The 13,780-nt window shown below is 36.6% G+C and overlaps 4 protein-coding genes across 4 annotated transcripts; all 4 read right to left on the bottom strand.

The window, feature by feature from the left end:
- Positions 1 to 273: 273 nt before the first annotated feature.
- On the bottom strand, positions 274 to 5,279 carry LOC103869790 (F-box/LRR-repeat protein At3g03360). Its single transcript, XM_033291038.1, has 2 exons — positions 1,973 to 5,279; positions 274 to 1,336 (listed from the first exon to the last, which is right to left on the bottom strand). Exons 1-2 carry the CDS (start codon positions 2,651 to 2,653, stop codon positions 1,136 to 1,138), a joined length of 882 nt encoding a protein of 293 aa, XP_033146929.1. The 5' UTR covers positions 2,654 to 5,279; the 3' UTR covers positions 274 to 1,135.
- Positions 5,280 to 5,551: 272 nt separating this feature from the next.
- Positions 5,552 to 9,267, bottom strand: LOC103869787. Its single transcript, XM_033291037.1, has 2 exons — positions 6,671 to 9,267; positions 5,552 to 6,582 (listed from the first exon to the last, which is right to left on the bottom strand). The coding sequence occupies exon 1, from the start codon at positions 9,214 to 9,216 to the stop codon at positions 8,197 to 8,199; it is 1,020 nt and encodes a 339-aa protein (XP_033146928.1). The 5' UTR covers positions 9,217 to 9,267; the 3' UTR covers positions 5,552 to 6,582; positions 6,671 to 8,196.
- On the bottom strand, positions 6,283 to 7,654 carry LOC103869788 (probable F-box protein At1g60180). The gene is made up of 3 exons (XM_033292700.1): positions 6,986 to 7,654; positions 6,671 to 6,844; positions 6,283 to 6,582 (listed from the first exon to the last, which is right to left on the bottom strand). The coding sequence occupies exons 1-3, from the start codon at positions 7,652 to 7,654 to the stop codon at positions 6,283 to 6,285; spliced, it is 1,143 nt and encodes a 380-aa protein (XP_033148591.1).
- A 1,405-nt stretch (positions 9,268 to 10,672) lies between the features above and the next one.
- On the bottom strand, positions 10,673 to 11,536 carry LOC117134392 (glutathione S-transferase T2-like). The gene has a single exon (XM_033292699.1). It carries the CDS (start codon positions 11,534 to 11,536, stop codon positions 10,673 to 10,675), a length of 864 nt encoding a protein of 287 aa, XP_033148590.1.
- Positions 11,537 to 13,780: the final 2,244 nt, after the last annotated feature.

The raw sequence follows: 13,780 nt of genomic DNA, 5'->3' as shown, positions 1-13,780 counted from the left end.
ACCTTAAGAGATAATGAAATCAGAAGTTAGTGAAGAAGAACCGAAAGAGAATCGAAGAAGAACAAAGACGAGGAAGAAGAATCGAACACGAAGAAGAAAAATCAAAGACGAGGACTCGAAGAGGAAGAATCAAACACGAAGAAAAATCGCAAGAGTGAGACGAGAAGAAAAAAAAATGATTTGTGTTTTCTTTCAAATTTCCAAATCCTAGACATTTAAGTTTATTGGGCCGCCCATTGTCCAAATGGTTAAGCCCAATGTTGCCCATAGATATAATTGGGTTCACCCATCTAGACAAATTTTAATTATGGTTTAATTTGAGTCTGTCCATTTTTGACCATATCGATTTGGACACGGGCCACCCATTTAGAGCCCGCCCATTTGACATCTCTACTCCCACCTAAAGCCACTAAAAAGCTCATCCATATCCTCCTCAAGCATCCCTTGGAGTATTAGCCAAGCTTCCATGACCAACTTCAAAATAAGTGAGTTTTTTTAGTAAGTTTTGTATGCCTTTTCGTGCTGTAGGTGATCCCGCGCAGAAGATATGAGTTATTTTAGATCATAGTTTGACATTGATCGACCGTGAAAGAGGTGAGGAATAAGTCTCTCCTTCTCAGGTTCTAAGCCTCACTGGTTCCATATCATATGCTCTTCGAGTTTGATTCCATGCTTCGAGTACAAATTTAAAATCGCAAGCAATAAAGTAGACATACAAGTTGCATAAAAACAAAAATTAAATGTTCAATGACACTCAAAGACTTTATAACCCCCTCTATGATTCACCAATCCTCTGATGTCTTCGGCTTGGCTTGTTTGGTGGAAGAGATCAGCACAATGGTGACATTGCTGTTGTGAGAAAGTGTTGCAGTCAGGTCTTCAGTTTTAAACTTAAGGTAACGTTCATCCAACAGTAGGACAATCTTATCTAATTTCTCTGTACAGTTTATAAGCAAAAGTTCCACCAATGAAGCCACATGCTCTAATTTTGCATCCACACAGTGCTCTTCGTTCCAAGAGCATTTGTTCACGTTAAAGCCTTGTAATTTCAAGTATTTGTCAAGAAACTCCACCTGTATTATAGAAAATACAAAATAGATATATTCGAACTCAATGATAGCTGAAAAAAGAGAGGTTAATGGTAAATTATATATACCGGTGGCATGCGGAAGCGAGCCCTTCCACCTACTGCTAGCTTCTCTAAATCTGCAGGAGAGTTTTGTAACAGTCTTTGTATGCCAGGAATAACATAGTGAGAGATCTTTGTATCAAGAGTCAATGCTTTGACCTTGAGCATCAGGAAAGGAACACCACGAATCTCAGCAAGAGATAAAATCTAATAGAATGAACAGTTCAAACATTCTTAGAGAACTTATATAAATTGGGCAATTGTCAATAATAGCACCTTTTGAAGTTTATGTCTCAAAAATAGCACTAGAAGGAGAAAGTCACAAAAATGACATTCATTAAAGGATAAAATATCCCTAATATCCTTGGTTTAAAATTAAATAAACAAACAAAAATAAATAAAAATAAATAAAATAAAAATAAAAAAAATGAAAATTTTTTTTTTCTTTTTATAGTTTCAGATTATATGTTTTCAGATTCGAAATTTTTATAAATTTTTTTTTTCGAAATTTTTTTTTTTATTTTTTTTTTCAAATTTTCTTTTTATAATTTAAAAATACTTTTTGAAACTGTTTTTAAAATTTTTATTTTTTATTTTAGTATTTTTTTTATAAAATTTTAAACCCTAATTCCAAAACTCCACCCCTTAACTCTAAACCCTAAGGTTTGGATTAAGTGTATATTTACCTCTTTAATGAAACCTATTTTTGTGACTTCGAACCTTGAGTGCTACTTTGGGAACATAAACTTGGTTTGGTGCTATCCTAGTCTTTTTCTCATATAAATTCAACGCCTAATGAGAAAATAATCCATATAAAAGACATTGATACGAGGCCATATGTACCTGAATAAAATTGCTCCCAAGCTTAAGCTTCTCTGCGTTCTTTAACTTATCTAGCATCTTTAACACCGCGACTTGGAGAAAATTAGCGTTGAAGTCAGAGTTCAATAAGACACAGGAAATTTCCAGCCTAGCTTCGGTTAAAGAAGCGACATCAACCAACGTAGATGATGATAACTGAGGGTCATACAATCTGAGACAATGGATGTGTGGTGCCACAATCTGTCTTGGCCCCCGAACCGTCATGTTACGTATTACTTTCAATGTTCTCAGACGTGGAGATTGGCTGAGATCAAGAACATTTAGTTCACCGCAGTGATACAATTTTAAGTATTCGAGAACCGGACAACCGGATAGAACCTTAGCCATGGATTCATCAAAGAGAGTGCAAAATCTCAAGGACAACTTGTGCAAGGATGTCCAAGACACAGTGCACTCGGGAGGAACAATGGTATGGTTATAACAGCATGACGTAATGTTGAGTCGTTTGAAAGAAGAAGTGTTATAGAAGAAATCAGGAAGCTGCTTATAGTCATAATAATGACGTTGACGAAGGAAATTCTGGGAAAGATTCTCAAGGATCGGACAACCCGATAGAATCTTGGCCATGGTGAGACTACAACAAGTCAATGATAAGTTCCGCAAGGATGTCCAAGAGACAGTGCACTCGGGAGGAACAATCATATGGTTATAACCGCTTAACTTAAGCTTCGAATGGTGACTGCGGTTTGAACGGTGCGGGACAATCAGTTTAACTGCGGTACGGTTTTAACAATTATAAAAGTGTATAGATATATGGTATATGTAAAGATTTTTGTTACTGTTAACTGCGATGCGAGACGGTTGTAAACATTCAAAGCCTTAATGTTGAGTTGCTTGACACACTAACTGTTGTAGAAGAAATCAGGAAGCTTATACCCTCCATAATAATGAAGGAAATTCAGGGAAAGATTCTCAACGTTGTGTGACATGGCGAACTTGATCCACGTGTCCGTGTATGGTATGTTCTTCATTAAGTATTTTAGTGTGAGGTGAAAATTCTTTGTCTTGAGAGCTGTGTAGCGAGTTAGAGCACCAGCATTGAAGGTTCATTAAGGGAGTTCACACGCTTCCCGAAAAAAAAAATATTATAATATGCTACAGTAATGACTCTGTCTCGCCATGCTCCTTCTGCATGAACCCGGGTCGTTACTGTTCAGCGGACCACGTGGCGGCCCGCTATTAGTCAATTTTTTTTTTTAAAAAAAAAAATCAAACGAAAAATTAAAAAAAAATAATAAAAAAATTCAAATTATGAACTCCAACCGGGGGTTCATTAATGCTGCTGCTCTTAGGGCTTCGTTTACCGAAGCTGCAGTCCTCAGTGTACCGACATCTAAGGAGAGAGAAGGTACCTCGCACCAGACATGTCTCCATCGTCTAGACAAGAGGGAAGTACTGATGGCTACTTTGGTGGTCGGAACAGAGCAGAGTATGTGTTGGAGGATCACATCTGGTAAATTGCTGATCAAGTCTTCAGCTCCTTCGATCTTCCTGTCGTCTGTCATATTTGTTTGCAGTATTATCATTAGGGCACAGCTTTTATATTTAGGGTTCTTGACAACTAAGAGCATCTCCAATGGTGTTCCCACCATTGGAGTCCTTAAGTATATTTTACTATTTTTTTTATAAGAGTTAAGGATTCTAATGAAATTTGTATGTCCAATGGTATTACCAGGAATGGAATCTTTAAGAATAAAAAATTAATAAATTTTAAAACATGGGAAAATAAGATAATTTTTTTATATTTATTTATTACATGATTAAATATATAAAATTACAATAATTATTAATTTTTATCCCCAAATTTGTTACAAATATTTTCAATTAAATCATTTTTCAATTGGTGATGTATTTCCGGCTCGCGAATCTGAACCCGAGTGGCACGCATTTCATTGATGCTTGGAGGGATGTCGGTACCACGAGACTTATGCACCCCGAAACCCAAGTCAAAATCACATCGAAATCGACATGCAAGCTCCCCAAAAATAAACCCTAATCGAATAAACCCACGAATCAAGAGAGGAAGCCACTGATTTAGCAGATCTACGCCGAGGATCGGAATCGCCTTACGAGGAATCAGAGCTTTTTTTTCGTGACCGAATGATTTTTTGACGACAAAATAACTCGAGATTATACCGGCTTCGTTTGCCACGTCGATAAGGATTGGGTATCGAAAACCTCTTCCATAAGGATTAATCCTTCTCAACCCGAGCCCATTTATTATTATTAAAATCGAAAACCCATAAGGACTTGGGCTTAAGGATTCGATAAATACAGCGTTGTGGTTGCTCTAAGGGCCCATCGATGTTTTTAATTACTTTTGTTTTCTAAATCTCTTCCCAACTTTTATTTGTCAGTAAGATAATGGGCTTTCAGTTTTTGCACTCGTTCGTTATACAACACCAAAGTATGTATAATACACATCATACGCATTTAATTATTTTTTGACTGAGGCAAGCCACTAGGATATGTTCATGTGGTTCTTAATGATTTTCTCTAAATTAGTCAAAGTGTTGCGTCTCATTTTACATTTGTAGGAGCTACGCTCTTTGCTTGTTCAAAGCTCACTTGTTTATGTGTGTTTTCTGACAATGGGTGGGTTATTACAGATCTGGGATACAGATGGACAAGACAGGTTTCAGAGCTTTGGTGTAGCTTTTTACCGTGGTCCCCATTGCTGTGTTCTTTCCATGAAATCTTTTGACAATCTTAACAACAACTGGAGAGAAGAGTTTCTGATCCAGGTACACATTTCAAGCTCTTTCTCACCCCTCTCCGTAAACAGAAATTTCACAATAGGCAGGCGCATTAGCGCAAGTGTAATAATCGGAAACAATGTCGACGTGGATGGTGGAAACAGCAGAGTGGTATGATGTGCTTTACTCAATTTTTTTTAGGGAAATAGGGATGTATAGCCACAAAAAAAACAATAATTAAGTAACTAACCAAAAAACAAAGTACCTCTATTATTTTTATAATATATACTATATTACCCTTGTTCTCTGGTTAATGAAAGAGAAAAATATATTTTCCTTCTTCTTCGATTATCAACTACCACTACTTATCTTTTGTCACCATTACAATACGATCATCTCCAATTATATAGCTATCACAACCATCTCCAAATCCATAATCTATGCTAGATATGTCGTCTCTGCTTTTGAAATCTACAGACAACTGTTTTCTCCATAACCACCACTGCACCACACATCCGCCATGATCACCGCAACGAAATCCATAATACTATTCTATTTGCTATTCCATATCATTCAGTTTGTCCATACCGTTGATATTTGGGTTAGGGTTTGTATTTTCTTTTAGGGTTTAATGATTAGTGTTTTAGGTTTAGTTTATGAGAGATTTGGGTTGACGTTGGGATAAACATTATTTTTTCCATATAATCATAGACATTTTAAAATTTGAACAATATGTACAATTCTATTTTGTTTATTACTATTATATTTTGATACTGCTTCATATTATGTATTATGTGCATATTTTGATATTTGGGTTAGAGTTTATATTTTCTTTTAGGTTTTAGTGATTAGTGTTTTGGGTTTAGTTTATTGAAGGTTTGAGTTAACGTTGGGGTATGCATTACTTCTTTCATTGTAATCATATATATTTCAAAATTTAAACAATATGTACTAGACTATTTGATATGTTCCATTCTATTTATAATGTCTCTTTCTTCAACCACATTAATTATGTTGGTGATTACCACGAACACCACCACAACCATAGTAATTTTTATCATGAAAGATCATCTTTTTCATGTATCCACGACCGCTTCAATCTCCATAACCACTACCACCATAGTTTTCACACCGTCGTTGAAACCATCACCACCACATCTCCGTCCATTGCCATTGCGGTAACCACCACCATCCATCCTCCATTGTTGAACACTGTTGATTTTCTTACCAATTAAATCTTGATTTTTTAGGTCCACATATTTTTCACCATCAACGTCATCACTTTTTCTTTTTTTCACCTGCAACTTGTTATGAAAAAGGATAAAACCGGATGAAACTTGGAAAAGATTGTTAGTGACTTAATAATGTCAAAATCATAGTTATATTCTTCATTTTGCCTCCAAAATTGGCTATTTAGCAAATTAACCCTTTTTTTTATATGCTCTTAAAAAGTCCACTTATATGGGACTGAAGGTTTTCTTTTATTGTGTTTCAATAGACTCGATGTTAAATATTAAATAAATAAATAAAACATGTTCAATGACACTCAAAAGACTTACCCCTATGAATCACCATTCATATGATGATGTCAATCAACTTAGTGGTGGAGGAGAGCACAATGGTGACATTGCGATTGGGAGAGAGTGTTGGAACCACCACGTCTTCAGTTTTAAACTTAACGTAACGCTCATCCAACAGTACGTCCATCTTGTCTAATTTCTCCGTGTTTTTAAGAACAAGCTCCACAAATGAAGTGACATGCTTTGGTTGTAAATTCCAACAAGACGTATTCCAGTTGAAACCATCTTTTGATCTCCAGCATTGATATGTATTCAAGGATTGCGATTTGAAGTATTCAGCAAGATGCACCCCCTCCTGTACAAACATGCCAAAAGTTCAAAACGGAATATCTTTGAACTCGATAATAGCTAGAAAAAAAAGAGATTGTATGGTCAAAATATACCAGTATGCTGCTGCAACTCCTTCCACTTATTATTAGCTTCTCTAAATCATGAGAGTTTTGTAACAGTCTTTCTATACCAGGAATGACACACTGACAGATCATAGTATCAAGAGTCAATACTTTGACCTTGAACATCGGAAAAGGAACACCACCAATCTCAGCAAGAGATAAAATCTAACAGAATGAAAACAATTCAAACGTTCTTAGAGAACTTATATAAATTCAACGTCTAATGAGAAAATAATCCATATAGAAGACATTGATAAGTGCAACCAACTGATTTTTTAGGCATTAGAGAATGCAATAAATATGTACCTGAATAAAGTTTCTCCCAAGCTTAAGCTTCTCTGCGTTCTTTAACTCTTTTAGCATCTTTACCGTGCCTTGGAGAAAAACACCATTAAATTCAGGGTTCAATGGGATAGAGGAAATTTCCAGATTAGCTTCGGTCAAAGAGGCGATATCAACCAAAGAACATGATAAGTGAGAGTCATGCAAAATCTGGTTTGGCCCGCAAACGTTCACGAATGTTCTCAGACGTAGAGATTTGCTGAGATCAAGAACCTCTAGTTCACTGCAGTGATACAATGTTAAGTTCTCAAGGACAGGACAACCGGATAGAATCTTGGCCATTGATTCATCAGAGAGTCTACAAAATCTCAAGGATAACTTCTGCAAGGATGTCCAAGACACAGTGCACTCGGGAACAATCGTCTGGTAAGAGCCTAACGTCATGGTGAGTTGCTTGACAGAAGAACTGCTGTAGAAGAAATCAGGAAGCATATATCCATAATAATAATAATAACTACGAGAGAAATCGAGGGACAGATTCTCAACGTTGTGTGACATGGCGAACTTTATCAACCTAATTTCGATGTAGTAGGGTATGTTGTTTCTAGTGGGTGTTGTGAGCTTTATAAATATGAGCTGAAAACTCTTTGTCTTGGGAGCTGTGTAGCGAGTTAGTGAATCGACAGGCAACATTATTGGTGTCCTTAATTTTTGGTTCCTTAGATTAGTTTAATCTTATTTTGATGTTAAGGACAAAAGTTAGGGACAATCCAAAATAATAGGATTATTGGTAGGACTTTTTGGAGTATCTTAGCAAAGTAATAAGATTATTATAATTAGTAATGACATATAAAAGATAAATTTAGAATAAAACATATAATACAAAACGACTGATTACATGAGAAAATTAAAAAAGTGAAAAAAAAATTCGAAAAAAGAAAAAAAAAACATTTTATTGAATTCATAGAAACTTAAACATTGTAGTTATTTGGGAGATGTCCAAATTTAGTCCATATATTTTCAACCAAATCATCTTTTAATTGTTTATGGCCTTGTCTATCCCGAACTCCTGCTCGACGACCCATTGTATTACCGAGATTTGTAGTCCTCCTAACTTCAAATGTAGGATCCCCATCTTCTCCATGTTGAAATTCAGAAGCGTTAAGCTGAGTGTATGAATCTCGTTCATCTTCGACAATCATATTATGGAGTATGATACATGCTCTCATAATATTTCATATTTTCTTTTTATCCCATAAATTAGATGGATTTCTAACAACGGCGAATCTAGCTTGCAGGACTCCGAAGGCACGCTCAACATCTTTTCGGACGGCTTCTTGGTTTTTAGCAAATAAACAATTCTTTGGACCTTGTGGGAGTCGGATAGATTGAATAAAAGTTGCCCATTTCGGATAAATACCATCGGCAAGATAGTAAGCCAAATGGTACTCTCTGCCGTTAACATAGAAATTGACTTCCGGAGCATTTCTGTTAATAATTTCATCAAAAACAGGTGATCGATCAAGAATATTAAGATCGTTCATAGTACCTGGAGCTCCAAAAAACGCGTGCCATATCCAGAGATCAGATGAAGCTACCGCCTCCAATACAATTGTTGGTTTTCCGGTTCCTCGTGAATACATTCCTTTCCACGCGGTAGGGCAGTTTTTCCACTCCCAATGCATACAGTCGATGCTCCCAATCATTTCCGGAAATCCCCGTTGTTCGCCAATTTGGAGTAGTCTTTGCAGATCTTCCGGTGTGGGACGTCTTAAGTATTCGTCGGCAAACAAGTGGATTATTCCAGCGGTAAAATGGTGCAAACATTTTCTAGCTGTTGTTTCACCAAGTCGTACATATTCGTCAACTGTATCAGACCCACCACCATATGCCAGTTGACGAATTGCTGCAGTACATTTTTGGAGTGGTGATAGACTAGACCGTCCTGCTGCATCTTGTGTCGGTTGAAAATACGGTACTTCTGTGGAGAGACGATGCACAATACGCATGAACAATGATTTGTTCATTCGAAATCGTCGTCGGAATAAATGGTGAGGGTATGTTGGAGTGTTGCTAAAATAATCATTCCAAAGCTTCTCGTGGCCTTCTTCCCGGTTTCTCTCGATAAAAGTATGTTTTTTTCGCTCTTTTGGTTCTGGAAAAAAATCAGTGTTTTCGAGAAAATCATCGAAGACGTTACTAAAATCATCGTTATCGTCGTCTTTGTGGTAATGATAATGGGATGAAGAAGCCATTAAAATGTTTTAAAAAAGTGAAAACGTTTTAAAATTGAGCGTTGGAGGGGTGATTTGAATATATGTTATGAGGAAAGTTGATGATGTATTTATAGAACATAAAAATAAAATCTTGTGATACATGAACTATACAACTTGTGATACTAAAAAACAACACATGTGACTTTTGAGTACTTCTTGTATTGTAGATGGTACATCTTGTGATACAAAAATCTTGTGATACTACACACGAGAGCTTGTAAGACTACACACTGGAGCATTGATTTTTTTAAAAAGAAATTGGGCCTTTGATATTTTGGCTCTTGAAAGGACTACACACGAGTTCGTTGCTTTATTTTTTTAAGAAAGCTCGTGATACTACAGACGAGAGCTTGTGGTACTACAGTCGAGAGTTCAATAGAGTACAACAAAGTAAAAAAAAATTTAAGAGCAACAAAGTATTCAATATAAAACATAAGTAGTGCAATACAATTTTAAGAGTTACACATTACAAATTAGCCATGAAACAAATTGAAGAGTTACATGAGGAAGAGTTCATAGAGTACAACAAAGTAAAAATAGCCGAGAAAGAGTTCAAAGAGATCACAACTAAAACCATAACTCATTGGCTTTATTTAAACATGAAGAGCATACCTATTAAAACTAATACCAAAACCATTCCAGCAACAAAGTATTCAAAGCCATACGTGAACCTTGTTTTCTCCTTCGCTAACTCGCTAACTATCTTCTCTAGCCTAACCACTTTCCGCTCAGTCTCATAGTCAGTCAACATGGTTAGAGTTTCTACCTTTTCAGCCAATTGAAGTGTGTGTCTATCCCTTGCTCTCATCTCCTCCATAACTGCCTCATCCCACCACTTCCATACATGACACTCACCATCATCGACATTAACACAAGTGTAGTATCTTCTCCCCAGATAATTCCTACTGTTAGATGTGGCTATAACAGGTTGACTACCACAGTAACAGGTCTGCGGAAATCCGAACTCAACTTCGGGTTGAGGAGGGTACTGAGCCGGGGCACCATAGTTGCGGCTTATTTCTTCTTGGTCTCGACGTATAAGATCATCTGTCTCGCTGTAGGGACAGTCAGCTGTCTCCCCACCATACTCCTCTGATTCAGAAGGTTGCGTGTAGCTGTAGTCAAGGCCCATGTCTACCTAAACCTGAAAAAAAAAATATGTGTGTAGCTACCGTCAGTTCAAAGTAAAAAAATAGAAGTGTGTAGCTAAGGACAGTTCAAAAAGCAACATTTAAAAGACATGTAATAGCAAACATCAAGTAGATTCATCACGTTAAGAAAACATAAAGTAGATTCATCACGTTAAGCAAACATAAAGTAGATTCATACAAACAAATAAGGCCCGAATTCTCAAAGCCGACAGGGACAGAGTTCAAACAACATTTTAAAGACATAGTTTATAAGGTAGAAACATAGAAAGATTTAGTTTTGTTGCTCAGAAATACTGAGCGAGTAGCTTATTCTTGACAACTTCTTCAGCTTCAGTTAGAGGGTCTTTTTTGGTTAGGAGAGAGTCTAGTATGGCCAGTCTAGACAGCTTCTCCTTCATCATGAGATCCTCCTTCTTCATCATGAGATCCTCCTTTTTCATTTCCCAAATGGTCGAATACTCAGCAACAGACTTCCCTTGACCATTATTCCTTTTAGCTTTAGCAGCCTTTACACCTTCAGGACGGATGTCTTGATCACCATGACACGTGCTTGAAGTATCAGAAACTGGCTCACCAATTTTTCTCTTTGAACTGCCCGTGGGTTTAGGTGTGTTGAGGTTAAGCCATTTCTGTTCATACCTCAACACACACCACGCATGCTCAAGAATAAACTTCGAGTGGTGATCAGCGTAGTATATCTCATGGGCCATCTTGAGAACATCTGTTTCATTCTGACCAGAACTGATTTGTCTTTCAGCTGCAGCATATGCGCCACAGAACTTGCTCACTACATCATTGATTTTGTGCCACCTCTGCTTGCAGTGGAGATGCTCTCTTGTTTCACCACCCTCTCTAGCATGTGGACTAGCTGCGACATATTCGCCTACTCGTTTCCAAAAACTCCCCGACTTTTGATCATTTCCAACGATCGCATCCTTGGATGTGTTCAGCCACCCGCTGATTAGGACCTCGTCATCAGATGGGGTCCATTTCTTTCTCTCCTTGCGGTCCACAGGTGTGGCTTCAGGTTGAGTTCCAGCGTCGGTTACTTGTGAACTGAACTGAGGGAAACTTTCATAAGGAAAGTTTTGACTGTTTAGAAGGCCCATATAGCTAGATGACTGACTATATGGATTCCTTGGATCCATAGCTATTAGAACAGAGAAAGAGAAGAGAAACCGGAGAGGAAGGGATTGCGCAAACAAGAGAGAAAGAAGATGGTGGAGATATATGATACAATGAAGATGGTGGACATATATAATAGGTTAAACTACAGATAATTAAACAGTAGACAAGACCATTACCGCTGAGAAGTAATGAGTTACAACTATAAACTCTAACAAGCAACCCATAAACTACAGAGAAGTAAAGTAGACAAGACCATTAACGATATGAAGAAGTAATGAGTTACAACCAAACACTCTAATAATAAGTAATGACCAAACCATAAACTACTTTCAGTAATGACCGAACCATAAAATCTGACAAGCTACACATAGAACCACAAAGCTAGTAACAAGTTATTAAATATCAGTTTACTTTTACGCAAGTACAACAACCTCTTTTGCATTTCACATGTATATGAAAAGATTTACTCTTTCAAAACTATGAGAATAATTATGAACAATGACCATAAACACTTGAACAATTATGCTAACTCAATCAAAGGAAATTCACAAATGAACAATGAGCATAAACACTTGAACAATTATCGTAAATATGAAAAGATGAACAGATTTAGTCAATCAAAACTATGAGAGAATTCTGAACAAGAGTTCATAAACGCAGGAACAATTTTGTTTACTCATTCAAAAGAATTCACATAAGAGAAATTTAGCAAAAATATTACACACCATCACAATTACAAACCATCACAATCAGGAAGCATCATCACTCTAAAAAAAAATTCTAACCAAGACAGAGATAGATCAAATCATCAATCGTAAGCTCTATATCGCACGAAATAAAATTAATCTAACCGAGACGGAGATTGAGAAAACACAAACCTATTTTCGATTGGATCGCCGTCGAGAGAGAGAGAATACGGAAACGCCGAGAATGCTTTCCACACCGAAACTCGTCTTTCCCCTACAAAGACGATGCATGCAACGCAATCGTCACAACAGATACCAATCAAACCCACATATACATCGACTTGTAAATCGTAAAACAGAGGACAGAGAAGAGCACATACCTCGTCTATATTCGATTCGGCGGAGAAGTCTTCGATTACACGACTGATCGGTGTCGCCGTCGAAAAAGAGAGAGAGGAGTCGAGATCGCCGTCGGAATAGAGAGAAAGGAGTCGAGACCAAGATTATTCGAAACAGATCTTCGTGTTTCCTCTACCCCTTTCGGTTTTCCAATCAAACTGTGCCACGTGCTCAATAAGGACGAGCTCGGACGTTCCTTGATTAACCCACGTCTCTCTTCTTTTCTTTTATTTTTTATTTATTTTTCGGTCCATTTTGCCTAAGGACGGCCTGCTGGGACGCCGATAATGTTGGCCTAAGGAGATAGATTGTACCTCGCACCATACATGCCTCCATCGTCTAGACAAGAGGGAAGTACTGATGGCTACTTTGGTGGTCGGAACAAAGCAGAGTATGTGTTGGAGGATCACATCTGGTAAATTGCTGATCTTGTCTACAGCTCCTTTGACTTTTCTTTCTTCTCTCTCTATATATATAGGACTTAAAAAAACGTTACATAGTTTCCTCTTTCTCAGTTCTTACAAATACTTAGGCTCAAATCCTATTGGGCTTCAGATAAGCTATTGTGTTAGTGGCCAGGAGGCCAGTGTCATCCGCTGGTGTTATACTATTATCAATAATCTGATGTGTATTTTTTGCTGATCAAGTCTACTGCGCCTTCGATTTTCCTGTCGTCGCCCATCTTAGTTTGTTACATATACTAGATTCTTTCTCCGCGCTACGCGCGGATAATATATTTAAATTTGTTATATTTATCATTTTTATTTGTATGAAAATTTTTGTATATTAAATTATATATAATTAGTTTTTAAATTTTATTTTTTTATATTTTTAGTTTAAAGTAAATATTTTTATTATATGTAACACAATTAACTAATAAAATATGAAGAATTAAGTCCGAGATTTTAGAGTTATGTATTAAAATTATGTATAGAACATAAATTATCTTAGTTTAAAAGATCGGAATCTCATCTCGAATAAATTCACGAAACGAAAAAAGTACTTCAATCCTATAAAACCCCCTTTTCAAGAAAAAAAGCGTACTTAATAATATTTGTTTTACGTGTAATAGTTGAAAAATGACAATTGAATATCGATCTAGAATATTATTTTAATATATCTAATGGTAAAATATTAATTGTAATTAACAAATTTTTGAATTTTGTAATATTACATGAA

The sequence above is a fragment of the Brassica rapa genome, chromosome A05 (assembly GCF_000309985.2).
Source record: "Brassica rapa cultivar Chiifu-401-42 chromosome A05, CAAS_Brap_v3.01, whole genome shotgun sequence".
NCBI lineage: Eukaryota > Viridiplantae > Streptophyta > Magnoliopsida > Brassicales > Brassicaceae > Brassica > Brassica rapa.
This window is presented reverse-complemented; position numbering and strand designations above follow the sequence as displayed.